General features: G+C 32.1%; 2 protein-coding genes across 2 annotated transcripts; both read left to right on the forward strand.

Moving 5' to 3' along the window:
• Positions 1 to 1,462: 1,462 nt before the first annotated feature.
• Positions 1,463 to 9,787, forward strand: LOC104113056 (probable polygalacturonase). The gene is made up of 5 exons (XM_009623138.4): positions 1,463 to 2,135; positions 5,785 to 5,905; positions 6,628 to 6,876; positions 7,181 to 7,334; positions 9,031 to 9,787. The coding sequence occupies exons 1-5, from the start codon at positions 1,707 to 1,709 to the stop codon at positions 9,554 to 9,556; spliced, it is 1,479 nt and encodes a 492-aa protein (XP_009621433.1). The 5' UTR covers positions 1,463 to 1,706; the 3' UTR covers positions 9,557 to 9,787.
• A 9,823-nt stretch (positions 9,788 to 19,610) lies between these two features.
• On the forward strand, positions 19,611 to 21,372 carry LOC104113057 (protein TIFY 10A). The gene is made up of 2 exons (XM_009623141.4): positions 19,611 to 19,871; positions 20,606 to 21,372. The coding sequence occupies exons 1-2, from the start codon at positions 19,718 to 19,720 to the stop codon at positions 21,166 to 21,168; spliced, it is 717 nt and encodes a 238-aa protein (XP_009621436.1). The 5' UTR covers positions 19,611 to 19,717; the 3' UTR covers positions 21,169 to 21,372.
• Positions 21,373 to 23,544: the final 2,172 nt, after the last annotated feature.

The raw sequence follows: 23,544 nt of genomic DNA on the forward strand, positions 1-23,544 counted from the left end.
CTCTGATTAAGATAGAGGAATCATATTCATCCCACCACAGTCCTCGATAGAAATTCTTTTGCTATATCTAGAGCTCGAACTCGTGACCTCTAACTAAGATAGATGGATCATATTCATCCTGCCATAATCCTCTATAAGAATCCTTCTGCCAATTTTCGAGCTCGAACCCGTGACCTCAAAATTAAGATAGAGAGATCATATTTATCTCACTACAATCCTCGATAAGAATCCTTCTTTCTTCAAGCACATCTCTTCAAACTTCAAAGACTATAAGAGGTAATATTTACGGACAAGTCAATTTATAAGGTGGAGAAATTTTTTGAAGAGTCCACTTAATTAAGCCTTTAAGGTAACGTTATTTGGTAGTTAAATTGATTATTTACATATATTTGACTCTTTCATTTATAGAAAGCAAAATTTGCGCAATGATGTAGACTCAGTCATTCAGGGTGCCTACTATTTATAAGTATAATTTATTTTGTCATTTTAATAAAGTTTCTTTAACTACGAAATTGCTAAGAACAGTTTGTTGACAAAAAATTCACACCATATTGAGTGATGGTATTGTATTGTCTATTTTGCTATGATTGACAAATGCATATGAAAAAATGACACAGTATAGCCGCTGTAAAAATAATAGCCGAAAAAATATATAAAATTTATATATTTTTTTGTATATATACATTATGTATGTTCGGCTAAAAGTGATAATATCACACTTCACTCATTTTCTTTAACGAAACTATTATTGTAGTCTAATGGAGTAATTAAGATTTTGACTTGTAATCATAATTTTCTTGTAATAACAATTTTAGTTTTCTCTTATTTAGTTACTCCTATTTAACATATAATATACACTACATTGCAAATATTTTTTCCCGTATCAAAGTAATTTAACTAGCTGTAGCAAGTTGATTGTTTTGCTTATTAGATAAAGATAATCAAGTTTAACTTATTACGGGAGTTATATAATTTTTTTGGTTTCCCATCCGATATTTGGTCATCGGAAAGTCCTATGTTGAGGGTAAAATGCTTTCTAACAAAGACGATTTCATACTCATGGGTGTCGGTACGTGCATTGGGACCCGATTAAATCCGAATTCGTATCGGAAAGTCCTACATTAAGGGTAAAGCGTTCCCTAATAAAGATGACTTCATACTCATGGGTGTCCGATAACTGCATTGGGGCCCGAGTATTTGATTCGCATCGAAAAATCTCAAATTTGGGGTACAATGCTTTCTAACAAAGGCGACTCCATATTTATGGCTCGAACCTGTATTGGTTATATAAAATTATTTATTAGTTTTTGGAATTATAAAATCCTTACATTAACTTCAATCATTGTTTGTAGATTTATTTACGATAATCATATTGAAAAGATAAAGCAAAATCCCAAATGGATCAGGCTAGTGACACCACGTTCAACGCAAAACCTTTGTTTGGGTAAACACCCTCTTAATCAAACTAATTAACCATCAAAATTTCAAAACTATGGTTTCTGCATCTTTCTTCTTCCTTTGAATGTACTCATTCCACTATACCTATCCCCATCTACCCTACCCAAGTACCCAACCATCCCACTGATCCTGACCACTACACTTCACCTTCCCCATTCTTGAACCCCTTTAATATTTCACTTAGCACATTATTCTTTAATGAAACAATATTGAGATCCCAACATAGAACTGGGTCTGGTTTTTTGGACATGGTGGAGACGGTAACGACACCATTTTGGTGGCGATGTACACAATTTCACCACCCGCGTCGATGGTTACCGGCAGTTTTCATAACCCACAAAGCCATTATCACTGCGCTATGGATCGCCTTTTTAGTAACCCTTTTCTGGTGGCAGATGGATTCTACTACTACCGGAATCTTGATTTTCCGGCGGGTTTTTCCGGCGAGGCAGCTTCCGAAGCTCCGGCATGTGGTGTTTAACTTGACGGACTTTGGTGGGGTTGGTGATGGCGTTACTGTAAATACGGCAGCGTTTGAGAAGGCAGTATTAGCAATTTCTAGAAAAGGTGGAGGGCAGCTTAATGTGCCACCTGGTTATTGGCTAACGGCTCCGTTTAATCTTACTAGCCATATGACTCTATTCCTTGCTGAAGGTGCTGTTATATTGGGTATTGATGTAAGTTTTTTACAGTTCTGTTAATCTATTAGTGTTAGAAGTTCTAATCTTGCACAATGAGCTCAAAAGTTTCTTTTGTTTAAGTTATATACATTGACAGTTTAAATCAATGTAATTAGAGTTGCCCGCAATTACTTTTTAGGTGACCTAAATATTTTTGCATATATCTCTCTTCCTTGCTGAAGGTGTTTTTATATTTGGTGTTGATGTAAGTTTTAACAGTTTTCTTAATCTGTGCAGCATTTGAAGTTTTAATCTTGCCAACTAAGCATGGTATTTAAATGGAGAAGGGTAGGGGGGGGGGGAATAATCACCGAGTTTCGAAGGTTACTGTTGGCTCTAAGAGTTGGCGCCAAACGAATTTATGTCATAAAAAATTGTTTAATCTTGCTCGATGAACTCAGAAAATTACTTTCTTGATGTTTTGATTGTTCACCTCATTGTTCCCTTTCCTGTTAATTGTATATCGTTTCCTTTTTGATTGTTTGATTGGCTTTGCTTAGACCTGTGATATCCATATTGTGCTTATTGCTTAGTGTTTACTTATGGAAGCCTTATTATTTATTGATGGAGGTTTTGTGGGGGGGGGGGGGATTGGTTTATACTGATAGTCGAGCTAGCTTTAGGTGATTTGAGTTATTGGATTGATGAGAAGTGAAAGGTGATGTTGTATGTATCAATTGTCTGTAGCTGATGCATCTCATAATTTGTGTTAGAGGTTGGATTAGTGCAGTTTCTTGTGATGATGGCGGATGAGAATTCCATTTGTAGTATTCCGGATTGATCATGCACTGATTTTTCTGTCATGATCCACCTCGCAACATTCATCTACTGCTTCCATAGAAATTCTAAGTTTCTGATTTCGCCCTTACTGATATATACTTCTTAGGTTGATGATGCAATCCAATCTTTCTCTATAGACTTCTAATTTGGGTAGAATTATTTTGTTCTCAACTTTGCCTTCAATACATCTTAAGTTGTTTAGCACCTTTCTTGATTTGCTCATTAATTTCTTTCCTCTTTGTTGAGGACTGGCCTTTTCCTTTTGGTTTCTTTTCGACAGTCTTCAGCTTTTGATCCAATCTGTCCCTCAATTTTTGGCGTCCATTGATGCTTGTGGATAGGCATATGAACTATTAAATGTTTTTGTTCTAAGTATCACCTTTGCAAACACACAGTTTCTGGTTGTATTATGGGGTATAAGCGGGAGAGTGAAGGAAGAAAAATTGCTTTAATCTAGCTCGAAACTTAGTTTCACAAGGTAAAACCTTACATTAGGAGGCTAACTTGAATAAATCTTGAAGTTCAATGATTAAATATTAAATGCAAAGAAAGATTTTTCCTAATAAAATGTTGTTAAGTACAAAGCTGCAAACACCTATATTTCTAAGAAATCCCCTAATCACTGTCCAAATTCCATATTGAATTTTATTTATTGATTTTGAACACCAAAGGAAATTTTTGTACTAACTAAAGGTATTTAATACAAAGCTGGTAACACCTCAATCAATTAATACGCCTAAGTCGCAAACTACTCATACCTACAAAGATAAATTAAGAGTCTCATAGCTGCTAGGATTCAAATTAGATGAGTTTCCTAAATCCCTCGGGAAGCATAACATAAAAGAAGTCAATTTTGGACTAGAGATCTGTAGCATGAAAAGTTGTTTGCAAATAGTGCCTCACTTGTGATTGTTAACTTCTTTCCTAACTATGTTTCGACCTTATTCCTAACATTTCATCTGCATTCTTTATGGTTGTTGTCGACATGGACCTACAGTCTTTTTCTTTGATTTTTAGTTATATTCACCTCTTTTAATAGTCATTTAATTCACTGAATTACTAGCTGCTTATTCTCTTTCAATGCCGATGCTACGGAGTTTTTATGATGTAGCTTCTATATACAATTGCATATGATCATGCAATTACTTTGCACCTTTGTCAATTGGCGATGAGAATGTAAACTACAACAAGTCAACAACTACTACTCCTCAATGCAAAGTAAGTAAGTGGCATTGACATATGAACCCTCACTATTCATGTTGCTCTACTTGGACCCGTTTCATTTCAACATTTCACAGGTTCTGAGGTTCTCTACATTTTCTTCAACCATACAAATTTCGAAACATACTAAAATGACTCTTAGCTACCCTATTCCCATGTAAGAATAGCATCACGACTAAGCCTTAATCCCAACTAGTAAATGGGCCTATATGGATCTTTTGCTTCAAATGTGTCCTATTTTTCTCTAAATTTGCATAGATTCTGAGAGCTTGTAGGGTTTTAAGATAACTTCCTTATAGTTTTCGGTTTATCTTGTCCCTTATTAATACCTCAATCATTATGGTATCACACTTACAGATTGGTGTATTTGGATGAACATGACCGTAACATCTCAAGCGATCTTATCTTAATGCTAAGTGCACCTTCTGTCAGATGTGATCATCTTTTATGTTGTCTAACCTTGTATGAGCATACATCCATCTTAACATCATTTTTGCAACGCTCATCTTGTGGATACTTTTCACCTTAGAGACCCAATATTTATTCTCATATAACAATTTTAGTTTCACGATTGTTCTATAGAACTTGCTTCACTTTTCTCGGCATCCTCCTATTGCATTACATTCCCTTAGCACTCGTCCACTTCGACCATCCTATTTTAATTCTGTGTTACATCTTCATCTATCATACGGTTCTCCGAGAATAGAGCCTAGCTATCTTCCTTTCCCAAATTTTTTCAGCATGGTTTTACGATCTTCTGAAGCCTTACTCGTAACCTGGAGGTTGTTATACATTAAATATCTGAATGTCCGGCTGTTATATCATGCACCCTTTCTTATTATTCAGATGGAACAAAACATTGGTTTGTATTTGCTCTGAACATCTGGTGTAGCATGCAGTCTACAGTCTACTAGGAGTGAGAACCTTGAGAATACTCTCCTAAGGTTGTTATGCTGATATAAAGCCGCATGATGCTTGCAGAACTCTGTAGTTAATTCATCATCTTTTAAGTATGTTGACCGTAACAAATTCATGCAAATGTAAGTGGTTTCAAGTGCAAATCATTTCAGGGGACAAGCCAAATGGAAAACGGCTGTTTTGTTTTCTGGAAACAAAGGACTGTTTTTCGAAACATTCCTTCTAGTGCACACTAATCTAATTCTTCCACAACCACAACCAAACACACATTGTTAAAACCCAAACCAAACAGTTTTCTGATTGGATTGTTGAGTATGTGTGTGTGTGCCAGTCATGATATGGAGGTGCATTAGAATAGCCCAGATTGTTGTGGAAACGTTGTGTACAAAATAAGAATTCTTTACCCAAAAAAAATTGGTTGGGCGCACTAGTTAAGAAATATCCATTTACTTTAAGTTCTGAACAGTGTTGTGTACTTTTTTGTGTGGAAACAGTTTTGCCTACAAAACTCAGTTTGGGCTGCTAGTTATAATTTCCAAAAGGAAGGTGAAATGACAATTTTGTCATTACATTGGTATTTTTCAGCCAACTCATGGAAAATAACTTGATAACCTCTCATCTAAACCATGAGTATACCTCTTCTAATTGAAACCTTTTTTGTCGTTTTATTAGAGAATTAACAGAAGCTATTTTATTTATGTAACTCTATTTGTATATATGAACACAGGACGAGAAGTACTGGCCTCTCATGCCTCCATTACCTTCATATGGATACGGAAGAGAGCATCGTGGACCACGTTATGGAAGTTTAATCCATGGCCAAAATCTCAAAGATGTAGTAATCACAGGTCAGCCTTTTGACCCTGACTTCCACCCTGAGCTTCACTGAAACAGCAAGTATTTTAAAATTTAAAGCCCTTGTTTTTAAATGCTTAGAACTATCTTATATTCTTATCCTTTGATTACGTGTTGCTATCACTGTCATTGTTTTCTGTAGATTGGATTTATCTGCTTTTCTCGGTCGTATTTTCTGTTGGTTAAGTGATACAAATCATTGAGATCGTTCATGTAACAAGTCCATGTATGATTTTATAGTCATGGTTTTTCTCCGGCGGCCGTCAATACTGGTGCTTAGTCAACAGATGCTCCATATCCACTGCTAAAGAGATATAATATTATTTTTTAATTGTATTTGGGAACTATTGTCTCTTTAATGATGGGAACTTGGGGAGAAAGTGACAATCCAAAATTTTCTTGGTGCCATGAAAATATAAAGTGCTATTTTCTTATTAATTCCATCTCCCTAAAAATATCAGAGATATTTGGCAGACAAAACTTAACCACATTTTTAGTTGCTTAATTAATTCTTCCTTCACACATTCATCGATATTCTTTATCAGATGTGCTACATGTTCCTAAAAGGTCTAGTAATGATATAAAGGCAGTTTGTACCTACTACGTGTTCAAAATAACTTAAGCAGATTTTCTAGATTGAAGTATCCTGAATGTTTGTGTAAGTATAAAGGAATAGCCGCTGATCTGATTATACATATGTTGTTCGCGTTAACAGGGCATAATGGTACCATTAATGGGCAGGGTCAAGCATGGTGGAAGAAATTCCGGCAGAAGCTTCTTAACCATACCAGAGGACCGCTCGTGCAGATCATGTGGTCTACTGACATAATAATCTCAAATATAACTTTACAAGACTCTCCCTTTTGGACGCTCCATCCATACGACTGCAAGAATGTAACAATCAGGAACGTTACAATCCTTGCACCCATTGCTGGGGCTCCAAATACTGATGGCATAGATCCAGGCGAGTCTTTGATAGGTTCAATTTTTCTATATCTTGAGCTAGTAGCCTTACATTGAGGAATTTCTAAAAAAATTGAATCTAACAGTTTTCTTCTTTTTCTTGATCTGGTTAAGTCATCTGTGAGAACAATGACATTTTAGACTGAGCTCACTTTTCGTTTCATAGACTCTGGTTCTTTAATCAAATCAATATGGAAGGAAATATATATATATATATATATATGCATTCTGTACTTTTTCATTGCTTATTTACTGTTGACAGTCACTCAGTATAAGCTCTTGTTGTGTTTTAATGGAGTGAACAGATTCTTGTGAAGATGTGTTGATAGAGAACTGTTACATCAGTGTTGGTGATGACGGCATTGCAATAAAGAGTGGATGGGATCAGTATGGAATTACTTATGGACGGCCTTCTAAGAATATACTCATCCGAAACCTTATTATTCGTTCCAATGTCAGGTGAGTTCTCCATCTAGGCATATGCACTTACATTTCTTTTCACGGATTGGTCGTTTCTGACAACAGTTGCATTTCTGGCTGTATTATATTTGCGTGAGAAGTTAAATCTATATTTTCTTGCATCTGAATCATGATTTGGGGCAAATGTTCATTGAGTATTGACAGTTGACCTGCGGGTCAGTCACTTGATGTCTTGATGGTTTGAAGAGGCACGACTCTTTTTATTAATGACAATTTAGTAGAGCCCCACAACTAATTTTAGACTGAAGTTTAGTTGATGGATTGATTGACTGATTGATACCATTTAAATAAAAGATCTAGCAGCAATTCACAATAGAAACTAGTTTAGTTTAACACCCGTATGTGACATGCTATGCCTTATATATTAAACTAGGGACGAACCGAGTGCCGGAACCACTTGTATTCAAGGGTGTCAATTGACACCCCTTTGCCGAGAAATTACATTGTATAGCTAGGTAAAAATTCTTTTATATATATATATATATATATATATATATATATATATATATACTATGAGCCCGTTTGGATTGGCTTAAAAGCACTTTTTAACTTTTGGAAGTGTTTGGCAACAAAAAAAAGAATAGCTTACAAAAAGTTAAAAACTGCTTAAAAAAAGCCAAAAGCAACAAGTTGGTTAACCCCAACTTTTTTCAAAATTGGCTTAAAAGAGTGTTTTGTTTTGACCAAATATTTTACTTTCTTATCCCTTATAATTTTTCTTATTTCCGAAATTACCCCTCGGGAAAAAACCCTAAAGCATACGATTTCTCCTCTTTTCTCCATTCTTGCAGCCACTCCTTTCTTCTTCCTCTTCTTCCATAACCTTCCCCAATTAAATTATTCACAACTAATAATTTAATTTTTCTGTATGAGTCTCATGACCCTCGTTAGGACCCTTTGTTAATCTTCAATTTCTATTTGTTTACGTCAGATTCATTTAGCATATGTACGTCAAGAGGGATTTGCTAGGTGAATAGGTACAAATTCAAAATATCCCAATATATTTGGAATATCTAGAGGAAAATCTGTTTACTTCTCTCTTGTTGTAATCTAGTAGTGTTAAAAGATCAGCTTAGAACATATTACAATGGATTTATTCAAAATTAAATATATTGCAGTAATCAGCTCATTTGTAATGTTAAGAGCTTTAAAGATATTTCTGTCATTTTAACAGAAAAAGTGCTTATCAGCACTTGTTTACCAAACACTTCAACAACTTTTTTTAAGCTTCAATACTTTTAGCCAAACATCATCAACAACAACAACCCAGTATAATCCCACTAGTGGGGTTTGGGGAGGGTAGTGTGTACACAGACCTTATCCCTACCCTGGGGTAGAGAGGCTGTTTCCGATAGACCCTCGGCTCCCTCCCTCCAAGAACTCCCCACCTTGCTCTTGGGGTGACTCGAACTCACAACCTCTTGGTTGGAAGTGGAGGGTGCTTACCACTAGAGCAACCCACTCTTGTCAACCCACTTTTAGCCAAACATGTAAGTGCTTATTTATAAAACAAGCTCCAACACTTAAAAAACTACTTTTTTCCAGCTAATCTAAACGGGCTCTATATATTGACTTCCTTTGGCTTCTTTGTGGGTTTACTTCTTTATATTTTGACACCCTTTAATGAAAATTCTGGCTCCGCCGCTGAACTAACCCTGGCTGAATGACATGGCAGCGCTGGTGTATCAATAGGAAGTGAGATGTCCGGTGGAGTGTCAAATGTAACTGTGGAAAATGTCCTTATCTGGAACTCGAGACGTGCTGTACGCATCAAAACAGCGCCTGGAAGAGGAGGATACGTTCGAGATATAACGTACAGGAACTTGACATTTGAGAATGTTAGGGTGGGAATCGTCATCAAAACAGATTACAACGAGCATCCAGACGAGAGGTTCGACCCCAAAGCTGTCCCTGTACTGAAGGACATAAGCTACACATCAATCCATGGCGAGGGAGTGCGCGTACCTGTTCAAATCCACGGGAGTAAAGAAATCCCGGTGAAGAACGTTACTTTCAGAGATATGTCAGTTGGGCTCTCGTACAAGAAGAAGCATGTATTCCAGTGTGCTTTCGTTCAAGGTCGTGTTATAGGTACAATCTTCCCCGCCCCTTGTGAGAACCTCGATCTATATGACGAGCAAGGACATCTGATCAGACGTTCTGATTCTCAAAACGCGACAGACATAGATTATGACATTTGAAATGGTTCCATATCCATTTTCCAGGGCCAATTTCTCCCACTGCTCCTCAGTTCAGTTAACTACCATTGCCATTTTTTTTTCTTTTTCTGAATACATATTCCTGCATTATACATACATAAAGAAGTCCTTTAATGTATTCAAATCCACAGATCCAATGTAAAGAACAGCTCCTTTGTTACTGTACAGAATCTTAGTTCCATAAAGGTAATGTCTTAGCATCTTTGTTTTTTCTTTTCTGGTTTCCCACCCGGTGTGCGGTACTTGCATTGGGCCCCAACTAAATTCAAGGTCGCGTCGGTAAGTCCCACATTGGGGGTAAAATGCTCCCTAACAAAGGTGGCTTCATACCCAGGGCTCGAACCCGAGACCTCCCCAACCCTTGTTGGTGTTTTAACATCTTTGTGGTAACATTAGTTTGGCTATTATTAAGTCAGTAGAGAGCAATGTTTTTCTTAGGAGTAAGTGACCAAGATTATGACCAAAGTTGAAATTAGAAATTTCTTATTTTCTGGTATTCTCACCATTATTTTCAACAGTTTTAAAGCTATATTGGTTTCTCCATTACCTTTCATTTCCCACTTTTAGCCCATTGCTAAGTTTTATTTATGTTTCAAATTTTCTTGCAAGTTGTTGCATATATTACTTGAAGAATCAAAAGGCTGGTCTTTTTACTACATCCCATACGAATTATTTTCTATTTTCATTGTATTTACTTAAAAAAATCCTCAAAATTGTTATTCTAATTTTGAACTTTTTGGCAGTCTGTACATGTAAAAAAATATATTTATATAAAAACAGAAAAATATGCATGATTTCTGTTTTTGGCCACATTTACCATTTGGCCATATGTGAGCTGGATCATTGTCTATAAATTATTATTCTTTCAACAACTTTCTTCCTTTACCTTTTTCTTGGAAGCTACATTTATCGCAAGATTTTCAGATATAAGACAAATCTGGTTATTTTATATTGTGTCCCATTCCCACAAACAAAATATATATTAAATATAAAGAAAAAATGCTATTTATCTTTTTTGTAACATAATGTCATTTTCTTCCAATCAGATTATAATATCAAGAAAGGATGAGTATCATAATTTCCTTTACAACCCCCAGAAATCCTCTGTCTTCAAATGTTAAACTCAACTTTCGTTTTCTATATGCCAGTTTTTTGAACTAGCAAGAAAACTGCTCTCTTTACCAAGTAGTTTGATCAATTTTCGGAACTAAATCTAAAAAAAATAATTTACATCTTAAATTATAATTTTTAATATTCAAAACTTACATTGAAAGTACAATAATTTGCAGTTTCGGTCGTATTAAAATGGTAAAAGGATAGATTTATAAAAATTTGTAGTTCAATTTAGTTTGACACTCAGAAAGTGAAAAATGATTACATGGTTATACATCAGATAATTAAAAGATAAATCTCAAACTAAAAGCTCTTATAAACAGAAGTTATGAAAATTATGTGTATTGAACTATTCAAGTTGCATTCCAATTTATAGCTAATAAAGCAATTGAAATGGACTATCTAGAGAAGTAGTTACTAGTGGATTTCTTCCAAATTTAAAGATATAAATTTGTTATCGCTATTTTCTATTGAAATAATTATTGGATAATGCTGAGTAATAGCTGATGAATGCCATACAATTAAAAACTTCCACGTAGTTAAGCGTGGAGATAAGAAAATTATTTAAAACTGAGAAGGTCAAGTAAGGAGTCCGAAACAGAAGCATGGTGGAAGTAGCCTAAAAGGAAGGAAACACCATTTTATAACAATGAAAATTAAAATAAATACATGTTATCCATTTGTTAGCGAAGAAAGTTAGTAAGTAGTCGGGCGTGTCATTTTTCATGCAAGTAGTAGTAGTATTATTGGTCTTATATTTTCTTATTCGCAAAAATCTATTACACAACAACAACAATAACAACCACCCAGTATAATCTCACAAGTGAGGTATGGGGAGGGTAGGATGTACGCAAACTTACCCTTACCCTGGAAGGGTAGAGAGACTGTTTCCGATAGACCCTCGGCTAACGAAGGTGAAAGAAGCCTTGATAGCAAGACAAATAATTAGAGAACTAAATCGAAGATAGCAACAGAGAATATGAAAGAGGTACTGATAACAAGTAATAACAAGACAATATATTTAGAAAACTAAGTCCAAGACAGCAAACGAGAATATGAACGAAGTACTGCTAGTAAACTACGGAATTAGCAAGAAAATCTATTACCATATGTTATTTTTCTTCCCTCCGGTTTTCTTATCTTATCTTTGTTATTGTTACTGCCTCTTTTTTATCTTTTCTTGAGGCAAAGGTCTATCGGAAACAATCTTTCTACATTTACAAAGAAAGAATAAGGTTTGCGTATACAATACCTTCCTCATACCTAACTTTATGAGATTACATTGAATTTGTTGTTATTGTTATCGTACATATTTTCCATATGGTATTTGGAACTCATTATTCAAACTAATTCGAATTTATGTTGAGTATCAACTATTAAAAGGGAAGCACTCCTATGAGGAGCTTGTCCATTGCTAAAGTTGGAAACAAATTACTAGTCAATAAAATGATACTCTATAGTTACAGGATTAAAAATTTTAATGAGCAAAAAATTCACTCTATTCCACCCTAAATCTATTTTTAAAAAGGAAGTATGACCATTGCACAAAGAGGAAAGAGATAAATCTGAAGTTAAAAAAGAATGAGATGTAGAGGTTCTTTTGAAAGGTCATTGTTTGAAGATGTTTCTTGGAAATTTCCCCAAATGTACAACACTATTCCAGATTAGGAGTGGAGCTAGAAGCCGACCTACGGGTTTGGCAGAATCTATTAGTTTTAGCTCAAACCCTGTCTATACATTAAGAAATTTATTAAATATTTATAAAAATTAGATTCATAACTCAGTTACTAAAATCTGATATTGCTATTATAAAATTAAAAACTCATAAAGTTCAAATCGTGACTCCGCCTTTTTTCTAGATTTGACAACTTACATTTATTTAAAATAAGAAATATTCAAATGCTGTATTCAATGAGTCACCGATTCTTACTTTGTATGAAATGCCTCCTTCAACATGTGCTTATACTGTATATATTATGATTCCTTTTCCTGTTACAATGTCCCCCATTTTTCTCTTTTGCTCATTCAACACGTACAGGCTTACTTATTCTAGCTCAACATTAATAGTCAATATTATCATAATTATAATAATGATAATTATTATTAAATCAAGATCAGAAGTTTCAGGAGTAGTTTCACTTTCGCATATTAACATTTCAAATATAAGGATAGCTCTAGTGGAAGAGTTGATCCGAACATGGTATATGTAAGGAACAATAATTACTATTTATATTTTCTCTCCTAGGGAACGTAAGGAAGGAAAATACGTTTTATGTTCATTCTATTTAGTACAATATAAGACAAAGTCCTTTCTTATTTTATTCTCTTACTGGATAGCAAAATCTTTATTACCGACTTTTTATGGTTGATAGCAACAATAATAATAATAATAATAATAATATTTATTATTATTAAAAGAAAATTGTTAGTGATGTACAGCAGAAAATTAAATTATAAATAACATAAAGAGTACAAGTTGGTGGTGGTGGGCTATATAACATATTTAAACTACAGTCAAGTATCTTTATAACAGTCTCGTTTGTTCCGATATTTTTTAGCGTTTATAATAAATAGCTATTATATATCTATAACAATATTTGATGTTTAAATATTTTTGGCTGTGGTAGATAAAAATTTCCAAAAAATAATTATTTTTTTATTTTTTAATGTTACATATAAAATATAAAAAAAAAAAAATCAAATTTAACATCTCAAAAGATATGTATATTTAACTAGTTAAATATTGAAGAAAATTTATACATTAGTAATGAATTCATAACTAAAAGTAGGGGTGTCAATGAATATTTAAAAACCGACTAAACCGACGAACCGAACCGATTTTTAGGTTTCTTTTAATAAAACTGTAGGTTTTTATATAAATCTATAACCGTACCGATAATTAGGATGGATTTTTTATTTTATGAAAATAAACCGAAAAAATACCGAACCGTACCGAATAAATTTACATGGGAAACATATATTAATATTAAAAATAATAAAGCATTAAATTTTTCCTTGAGCCTTGAAATTATAAAAACGATTACAAGAATAGAACATATATTAATATGATTTATGAGTAATCTATTGCGGAGAAACTGGAGTTTTTATTCCGCTCCTCGTGCGTATTTAATTTTTCCAGCATGGAGAGATTTTGGATAGTAACTTGTAAGATGTGAAATCTTTAACTCTCAAGGACGTAAAGAAAACAAATAAAACATTGATATTAAACAAACTTTAGGACCAAAATTAGCGATAAAACAGAAAACACCTAGTGCATATTAATTTGTTCAAGATATATGGATTAGTGAAAGGGCTGGGATTTGAAAATTTTATGACACAAGGTAATCTAGAGATTATGAGTAGCAAACTACAATGTATTGAATTTTCGTATGATTTAAATTTATATTTTTAAATATTTAATATTCTATAGACTTTATTCTTGGGTTTGAGCTTGCTTAATATCTTTCCACCCGTGTGATTTATATTTCTTTGTCTTTGCTTAGTTTCTTTTACGTTGCTATAGAATAGTTGATGGATCTACACTCTGATCATCTTTCATGTTTTCTTAGTTCATCACCTTTTAAATAGTAAAATTGTGTAGAGAGTTTTGATAAGTCATATCAAAGTAGGTATGTTATTGCATTATGCTTCTACTAGTGTCTTTTAAATGACATTTAAAAAAATCTCGAAAATTAACCGGACCGTACCGATACCGATACCGATACCGAAGAGAAATCGACATAATTAGTACGATTTTTAAAAGTTTAATTTTGGTTATACATCATAAAATAACCGAAAAATTGATATAGTACAAATTTTATAAAATAACCAACTGAATCGAACCGAACCATTGTCACCCCTAACTAAAAGTATAAAGATTTAAACTCTAAGGCAGACATTTTAAAGCTACCTAAAAAAAATAAAAAAATTCAAGATTGATGGAAGAACTTTGTAATTATAGCTTGTTTTGTAGATTTCGTCTCTTATTAGCGATATAACGCTTGAATTGGTGGAGATTCATTTTCAAATTTCAGCAAAAAGGTATCGAATAACTTTCTCTTGAAGAAAATCTAAGAGCTTAATAGTTAAATTAGCTATCTAAATATTTTTTGAAATTTGCCCAATAGAAAAGATATCATATGAAAATCTTCAAATTTTATATCTTATGCAAGATAGAAACTTTGTTTATTGAAAAAGATTGTGTGCATATTTTTAGAATTATTATTAGTAATCTTAAATATTCTATATGGTTGTTATAGAGGGTAATTTTACAAAGAGCGGTCTGCCATAAATATGGTTGTTGTTATTATAGATAAAAAAACTGTTATAGAGAGGTAAAATATAACTAAAAAAATCGGTTTTGAAGAAAACTTGGCTTTTACAGTGAATGAATGTTATATATAAATATTGTTATAGAGAGATCTGACTGTATTAATTAAACTATATTTTATGCGTAAAAACATTGAATAAGCCATAATAGGCTATAGCTTTTAGATAAAGTGTTTATATCTAAGTCATATATTTGAAAAAAATACGGAAAGTTCGAAAATAAACAAGACCAAATCAACAACACGTTATTATCATTTATCCATCTAAGGACGCAAAGAAAGAATTGGGGTCAACAATTTTGTTTTTATTTTTAGAGTCAACTAATTTGAGTGGATGAACTCATATAAGTCACATTCGACCGAATTGCCATTAATTAAGAGATTATATTTACTTAGTCAAACACGTGAGTGGATTATATACATCAAATCTAGAAAACTTGAATTAAACTATATTTACATGTTGTTGACTAATTAAACTATAGCGCATCACAGATATATGCAGTAGCGGATGCAGGATTTTTAACAACGGGGTTCAACATATATATATATATATATATATATATATTAAACTTTATGTATACAGTATAATTTTCATATGGAGATATTTGAATAAACCCCTTTCTGCCCCTCGAGCTCCGTCTCTAGAGATAAGGTATAATTTTAATCTCTTTTGGTATTAATTTTTGAGTTGATTGCTAGTTTGTTTTACACTGCTTAAGTTTTCGTTTCTTTACATATCTATTTTGTGCTTAATTTTGTCATATACATTTATATGTTCATATAAAGTTTTAAGTGTATTAAAATGGTATGCCACGACTCAAGACCATATGGCCTTCATCATACTCATGTCTTATGTTCTCTGTTATCATATTGTGTATTATTTAGGTCAAATAAAACTACCATTTTAACTTCTCAAATAAAATATCTATCATATAAAGTGAATCGAAAGGAATAATCTGGTAAAAATTAACATTAGGGTTGACATGAATATTGTAACAACTAGATCAATGGTATGTTTGGCTAACTTCTAAAATGATCTTATATTTGAAAACTGATTTTCTCCAAAGTACTTTTGGCGAGAAACAATTTATATTTGGCTAATTAATTTGAAAAATATTTTTGAGCAACAATTAATGTTTGGTCACGTTTTTAATAAGTGTTTCGAAGTGTATTTTTCCCAAAAGTATTTTTGGAAAGAAACTACTTTTTTGTTTCTCAAAATCTGCTTCTACTTCTATTCAACTATATTTTTTTTCCTTCTAAAAGTTTGGTCGAACACCCTAACTTTGAAAAAAGCACTTTAGGCCCAAAATAACGTATTTAGGCCGAAAAGAAACTTGACCAAACGTGCTACAAGATTCTCCTAATTGTAGCTCTATTTTATAAAATTTAGGTTTAAGAAAGATAATCATTTCTTTTATATTCTCTTTTTTCTATTTCCTATAGCATTCGATCCAAAACCCCTACAAAAATAAAAGAAAATTGACGAGAAAGAGAAAAAGAAAAAGAACAAACTATGACGTGTTTGGGTACTAACTATCATCAGTCATCAGTCATCACAAAATCCTTTCAATGAAAGGACCGAATCCAATGCCCATTCTGTACTGTCCTCTATCTATATGTCACGTGCAAATAGGTGCAACTTTAATTGATGTCGATTTTAAATTGAATTTTTATTTTTATGACAATACAACAATAATGAGAAATAAATACTACAAGAAAACATAAGCACAACAATAATGAAAAGAGAGGTGAGAAACCATAAGCATAACAATAATAAAAATAAAAAGAAGCAATAATAATAGCAAAATAATAAGATGACCAAAGCGAAAGAAACAACATCTAGTAATAGAAATTTAAGAATATAAAAATACGAGAATATGTGCTATGCTACTACTAGGGGTGTACATGGGTCGGGTTGGTTTGGAGTTTCTAATTACCAAACCAAACCAATTATAGCGGGTTATTAAATCTAAAGACCAAACCAATAAAAGTCGGATTTTTAAATCTCAATTTTTTTCGGGTTTTCGGGTTGTTTCGGTTTTTTTTCCCCATAAAGTCTTCATAGCACAAAATATAGAATTTGTGCTCCAAATATTTCTTTAATCCTAATAAGACAGAACTATATAAGGTATTTTTTAATAAAATAACATAAATATGAGATGATTCATGACATTGTACTAAAATATTCAACAATAAAGATGAGAAAATCACATAAAATAAATATTATTAATAAGCCATAATGAAAACAAACATAATTTAAAATTACTAATAAGTTGCTAAAATAAGTACGACTAATAAGTACTATTATTTACTTGACTAAACACTAAAAGAAAAATAAGTTATGCATTTTATCTAAACCATGAAAAAACTAAAAAATAAATATCCAACACTATTTTCATTCATAGTACAATTGAATTGAATGTCTTTTATTATCATTAGTATTGATTTGATTTTGGTTTAGGATTTATTTGAGTTACTAACATTTATGGACTATAAAACTTATTGGAGCATCCAAAAATTATAAGTCCAAGATTGAAATAATACGTTAAAAGATAAAATTATGAAAAAGCATAAGAAATATTTATAAACTACACTATAATAAATATTTTCATGTATTAAATATATTTAAAACTTCTATACATATAATGTCGGATTGGTTTGGTTTCGGTTTGATTTTTTTTTATTTAAAACCAAACCAAACCAAATATCGTCAGTTTTTTTTTTCCAACACCAAACCAATCAAACCAAACCATAGTCGGATTTTTTTGTCTCGGTTTGACTCGAATTATCGGGTTGGTGTGGTTTGTCGGTTTCATTTGTACACCCCTAACTACTACTACTGGTATGAGTACGAAGAACACTCGGTTACCGACTACCTTCTACTCTAATTCTCGACCTGCACCCTCCTATTAGTAAAACTTAGTAGAATACGCTCGACTACCGTTTACTTATTTTTTTGACAATGATATAAGTAAAAAAACATAAACCTTTTTTTTAACGATAGCTTCCGAGCAAGTGTGCGCACACAATTATTTTGCCAAATATCTAACACTTCCTGTCAGTACAGATAATATATAACTAATATTGTCCATCAAAAATTAGGAAAATAGAATGAAATCATACAGTATTTTTTTTTTTTGTTTATGTTCAAATTTGAAGTTTGATCTTCAAAAATTTGCACTCGCTTCACTAATCAATAGGCCATAGTACTTCGATGCATGAGATAAAAATATAAATTATCTCTTGTAAAGTAAGTAATAATTTTAAACGTGTCTAGTTAAAGTAATTATGAGGTTTTAATGTAAGATGCTATTAAGATAACGATGACATCTAAGATTCAAAGATTATGAATTTAAGTCTTATATATACATAGGGCTTGACATGTTTATTGTCTGTTTTGATTATTGTTTCTTCTATATTTGTTTGGTTCACTTGTTGGTAATGCTAAATTGCTAATGATACTAGCATTAATTTCTTCTTTTTAATAATGTTATTAATAATTATATGTGGAACGAATTGACTAGGTGGACAAAAGAAAAGGAAACTCAATTTAAAGGAATTAACATATCAATAGTTGTAAAGATAGATTTAGTTCCATATAGTTTTATGAAGCTAAACAAAAAACTCAATTTTTGATGGTAAAAACTTACTCATATCACGTGTTTACATTAAATTATTTTAATTTATTGTGATTAAGTGATAAATTAATGATAAGAATGTATATTAAGTAACTATAATTTCATGATAACTATATTTTTAAATACATGAGTCATGTATTTATTGAATTGATATAAACACCCGATTAAATATTTATTATTTTTGACATGTTTGATACTGAAGCAGTGTCCAAAATTGAACATTATAAACCCTGATAATTTTGAGTACTTACATTGAAACCCCTTTAGTTTGGCACTAAGTCAATTTTGTAATTTATCAAATGAAAACGTCTATAATGTCTTAAAGATTGATTATATTATTTTAGTAAATTCGAACAAAAACTACAGCTTAAACTTAAAAACAACTAAATCACTATAAACTACTAGCTAATTTTTTTTTCCCAACTAAATTCAAACACACACTAACATAAACAACTATTTTCAAAGGGAAAAAACGATTTTATTGCAAGGACAAATATAAAATGAAAAAACAAAAGAAAAAAAAAGAAGAGGAAAAGTAAACGAAATGAGAAGGAGGGCAGACATCGTAAATATAAACAAAACAGAGGGTAATTTGCTAGTGACCGAACAACGCGCAATATACACAGTTGTATCTTTTTTTGAGACGTAAAAGAAAACGTGTTTGAATTATGGATTACTTTTGTTTTTTCTTTGTTCATACTTTAATAACTCCATTTCCTTTTCAAATCAATACCTTTTTTGTATTTGAACCAAAACAACCAAACAAACAAAACCACAAACAGAGTTTTACTACATTAATGTACTAAAAACCCCACGTGTTCCTCGTTCATGCATTAATTCTTACAACAGATAGGAATACCCACCCCACCCCCTCTTACCCACCCACCCCCATCACTCAAACCCCCTCCCCCCTATATCTTTTTTTCATATATAAATACACATTGTACTCAAACCAGATTCTTCATCAAACAGTTTCAAATTTATTTCAACTTACAAATATTCTCGAGCTTATTACAGATTCTTGATATATTTGGTTTTATTAGTTGCTACCGGAAAACAAAATGGGCTCATCGGAGATTGTAGATTCCGGCAAGGTCACCGGCCAGAAGTCTCAGTTTTCTCAAACTTGTAATCTTTTGAGTCAATTCTTGAAGAAAAAAGGTTCATTTGGAGATCTCAATAATCTTGGTATCTACCGCAGTTTTGAACCAATTGGTATGTTCTTTTTTTTTCTTCCCTTTTTACTCTTTATTTTATCCTCTTCTTGTCAAAATGTGAACTTTAAATCCATAGGTGTTTTCTGTTATCATTTGCTAGTTAGGGTGTTAGCTAGCATAACCTAGACGGAGCTAGAATTTTAAGTTTTATAGAAAATACAACTTATTGAGTTTTGAATAAATTATTTATATATATTAATTAAATTTTTTTAACAAAATATAGAATTTGAGCCAAAACTATTAGATTATGTTGAGCCCCGTACAATAGATCCGCCCATCTTAGCTAGTATTCCCTCTTACTTAATTTGTGTATCGGTGTTGAACTGAACACAAAGTCTAAGAAAAATTAAAAAAATTGAAACTTGTGAATTCATTTCAAGGATTTCAACTTTATGAGTTCTGAATTTTGGAACGATACTCTAAGTGCTAATAACTGGATTCTAAATATAACATTTGTATTTATTTGATAAATTTTTTAACACAAATATATCCTTTGAAAGGAGCTTCAGCTCCGCCCCGGCTTGTGATGCATAACATGATATTTCTGTGACTAAAAATGCTTGTCATTAAGAATAAAATAAAAAGTTTAAAGTTAAATATTGAAATGTATGATTCATTCTAGGAAAGGCTAAAAAGAAACAGTTATTCTAGTTTCAAAATTTCAGCTTTTTAAATATTTTGGAAATTGAGGCGTTTTTTTCTGATGTATTTTGGTCTTATTTCTTGAAACAGGAAACCAAACAACTACTACTATGAATTTATTGCCAATGATTGAGAAATCAGGTGATTCAGCTGAGAATAATTCTCAAAAACCAATGAATCTTTTTCCTCAAGAAGTTATTTCTACTGCAAAATCTGAACCAGAAAAGGCACAAATGACAATATTTTATGGTGGCCAAGTTATTGTATTTGATGATTTTCCAGCAGATAAGGCAAATGAAATCATGAAATTGGCTAGCAAAAAAAACAACAACAAACAGAATTTGGCTAGTAACATTTTTTCTTATGCAATGGTAAATAATAAAAAATCAGCTGAATCTGTTACTATCAATTCGACTCAAGAACTTCGTACGCGAACTCAGGTGCCAATATCACAATCCTCTGTTGCTGATTTACCAATTGCGAGACGAAATTCACTTACAAGATTTTTGGAGAAAAGAAAAGATAGAATTACTTCAACTGCACCATATCAGATTTGCAACAAAAAAGTAGCTGATTCTAAGAATGAGGAAAATAAGGCATGGCTTGGATTAGGTGCTCAATTTGTTCCAGTGAAAACTGAGCAGTTCTTTTAGTTATTTTGGTAATATTACTAGTAATTGACAAAGTATCTTTCAAGTATTTTTTTTTTTTTTGTCTTGGTTTCAAGCTTGATTGAAGCCAATATTATCTAACTAGATCTGATTTACTATTATTGAGAGATTTTTTGTAATTAAGACTAAGATTGTTTGTTCAGTACCTCATATGTATTTGATTTATTAACGTTCATTTTTGTTGCATTTTCATTTCTATTTCTTTTTTAAAAATTTGTTGTACGGCCCCAAAATCTTTTTCAAGATTTTGAAGGTATTTCTCGGAAATAATTCATTCCCTCCAAGGGAAGAGCTCAAACTGTTAGTTTCTATCATAGATAAGATAGCGATGAAGGAAAAGAAAAAATATAGATAATAAATGCATATAAAAGTAGAGGCGGACTCAAAATTTAAAAGTCTGGTTACACTTTTCGATTTAACCCAAATTTATTTTCTATATAGAGTGCTAACTATTAATATATTATTATTTTTTAAAAATATTTGTATGCATACATAAATTTTTTGCTGAACTTTAGAGGTGCTGGTGATCCTGAGTCCACCTCCGTATATAAGCATTCAAAAGTTTGTTATAACGGTTAATGAAACGGTGAAAATCATATTAGATCTGGGTTCAAGTTTCAGTAAGGACAAAACATGATACCTTTGAATCGGTCACCACTATTATAAAATAAATTTATTTACCACTATTATAAAATAAATAAATAAATGCATATACAAAAACTAAAACTAAAGATGGTAATGGAAATAATCAACAAGCCACAATTGCAAGTGGGGTAAGGTCAAACATGCCTGCTTGAAATTTTATTATTTTCTTTTAATAATTGTTTATTATGATCTGTGATATGACTATCTTGTTGGCCTCCAATAATTGACCAAACACTATTTGAGAAAATTTTGCACGTTTTGCTTTGTCCTCCCCCTCCCCCCCCGGCCCATGCCAAACTTTCATAATGTTTAGACTACCTAATTGTAGTTAGATTTTGGTCTGGCTATTCATCTTCATTCAATTAATGCATCTTTTTTAGACCTAATTTGGAGTCTGGCTATCTATCTTCATTCAATTTATGTTAGCCTTAAAGCTAACCCTTGAAAGTGAGATTGAAATTTACCTATGGTGACCACTAACGGGTGCACTGGAATAGTAAGTATTCTGTCATCCTTAACGTGAATCTCGGGTTTGAATCATAAGAATAGAATTGCCTTTAGTATGCAACATTTAACCCTCGAAAGTGGGACTTTTCGGTGTAGATCCGAAGTAGTCGCGCCCCAAAGAGGATACCCCACTCAGAGTCCTAAAAATGGAGTCGCCTATGCAAAATTTTTTGAGTTAGTTGCTAACATAAAAACTTATTATATATATATATAAAATTTCTCTAACAAGAAATTCAATTATACTCTTTTTAGTCTATGTAGCTCCACCCCTAAATTTTAGGTAAAAGTTGTAATTTCACCACATAACTTAGGTTTAGGACTCAAATTTGACCAAGTTAGGTGTATAGCCTGTTTGGCCTAGTTTCTATTATCCCAGATGCACAAACTTTTGGAAGAAAAAAAAATACTTTTGAGGAGAAGCAGAAAAAGTAGCTTCTTTAAAAAAGTATTTTTTTGAAAAATACATTTAGAAGCAGTTTTTAAAGCTTGGTCAAACACTAATTGCTACTCAGAAGTGCTTTTCAAATAATTAGCCAAACACATTGTTTCTCACCAAGTACTTTTGAATTTTTTTTTTCTAAAAATAAGCTGATTTTTACGGTTTGGCCAAACAGACTAGTAATATTCAAATTTGACCTATTCCTTCCCTTAATTTCCCTTGCCTTCCTCTATTCACAAATCACCATTTGTCGCAAAAATACTTAAAAAGAAAAATTAAATAAAAATCCCCAATGTGAAGATTTCTTTTTTATAATTGGAAGGTCCACTATTACCCCACCCCTGAAATTAAATATAAAAAACAAAAACGAAAAAGATAAAACAAGAGTACAATCCACCGTCATTATATACTCACGCGGTTTTGAAAATTAAAACACGGGAAAAGGTTTCAAAAGATGGTGAAAAAGAAAGATAAATTAGATTGCAAAATGAATAAACAAAAGACAACATAATCGAGTAGTACAATTGAATACATAAACAAAACATTACTGAATGAGAGTTTTTCGCTATTGATCAGAGATTTCGAATTAGAACTCTAAAAACTAAAAAAACAAAATCTCGGTAGCAAGTGTTTCTTCCTATATTAAGTTTTATATGATAAAATTTGAAATAATCGAACCATAATTTTTAATATCCAATAATCTATATTATCTATATCTATATTTATACTATATTAAACTTAACGAAATGTCGTTCGCCTTTTTTACC

This window comes from Nicotiana tomentosiformis, chromosome 6 (genome assembly GCF_000390325.3).
Source record: "Nicotiana tomentosiformis chromosome 6, ASM39032v3, whole genome shotgun sequence".
NCBI lineage: Eukaryota > Viridiplantae > Streptophyta > Magnoliopsida > Solanales > Solanaceae > Nicotiana > Nicotiana tomentosiformis.

Excerpts from the sequence above, each read along its gene's own strand:
- LOC104113056 (XM_009623138.4), top strand. The coding sequence starts at position 1,707 with ATGGTGGAGACGGTAACGACACCATTTTGGTGGCGATGTACACAATTT. Across the intron at positions 6,877-7,180 it reads TACTGATGGCATAGATCCAG|ATTCTTGTGAAGATGTGTTG; the intron begins GCGAGTCTTTGA and ends TGGAGTGAACAG. Across the intron at positions 7,335-9,030 it reads ATTATTCGTTCCAATGTCAG|CGCTGGTGTATCAATAGGAA; the intron begins GTGAGTTCTCCA and ends ATGACATGGCAG.
- LOC104113057 (XM_009623141.4), top strand. The coding sequence starts at position 19,718 with ATGGGCTCATCGGAGATTGTAGATTCCGGCAAGGTCACCGGCCAGAAG. Across the intron at positions 19,872-20,605 it reads CCGCAGTTTTGAACCAATTG|GAAACCAAACAACTACTACT; the intron begins GTATGTTCTTTT and ends TTCTTGAAACAG.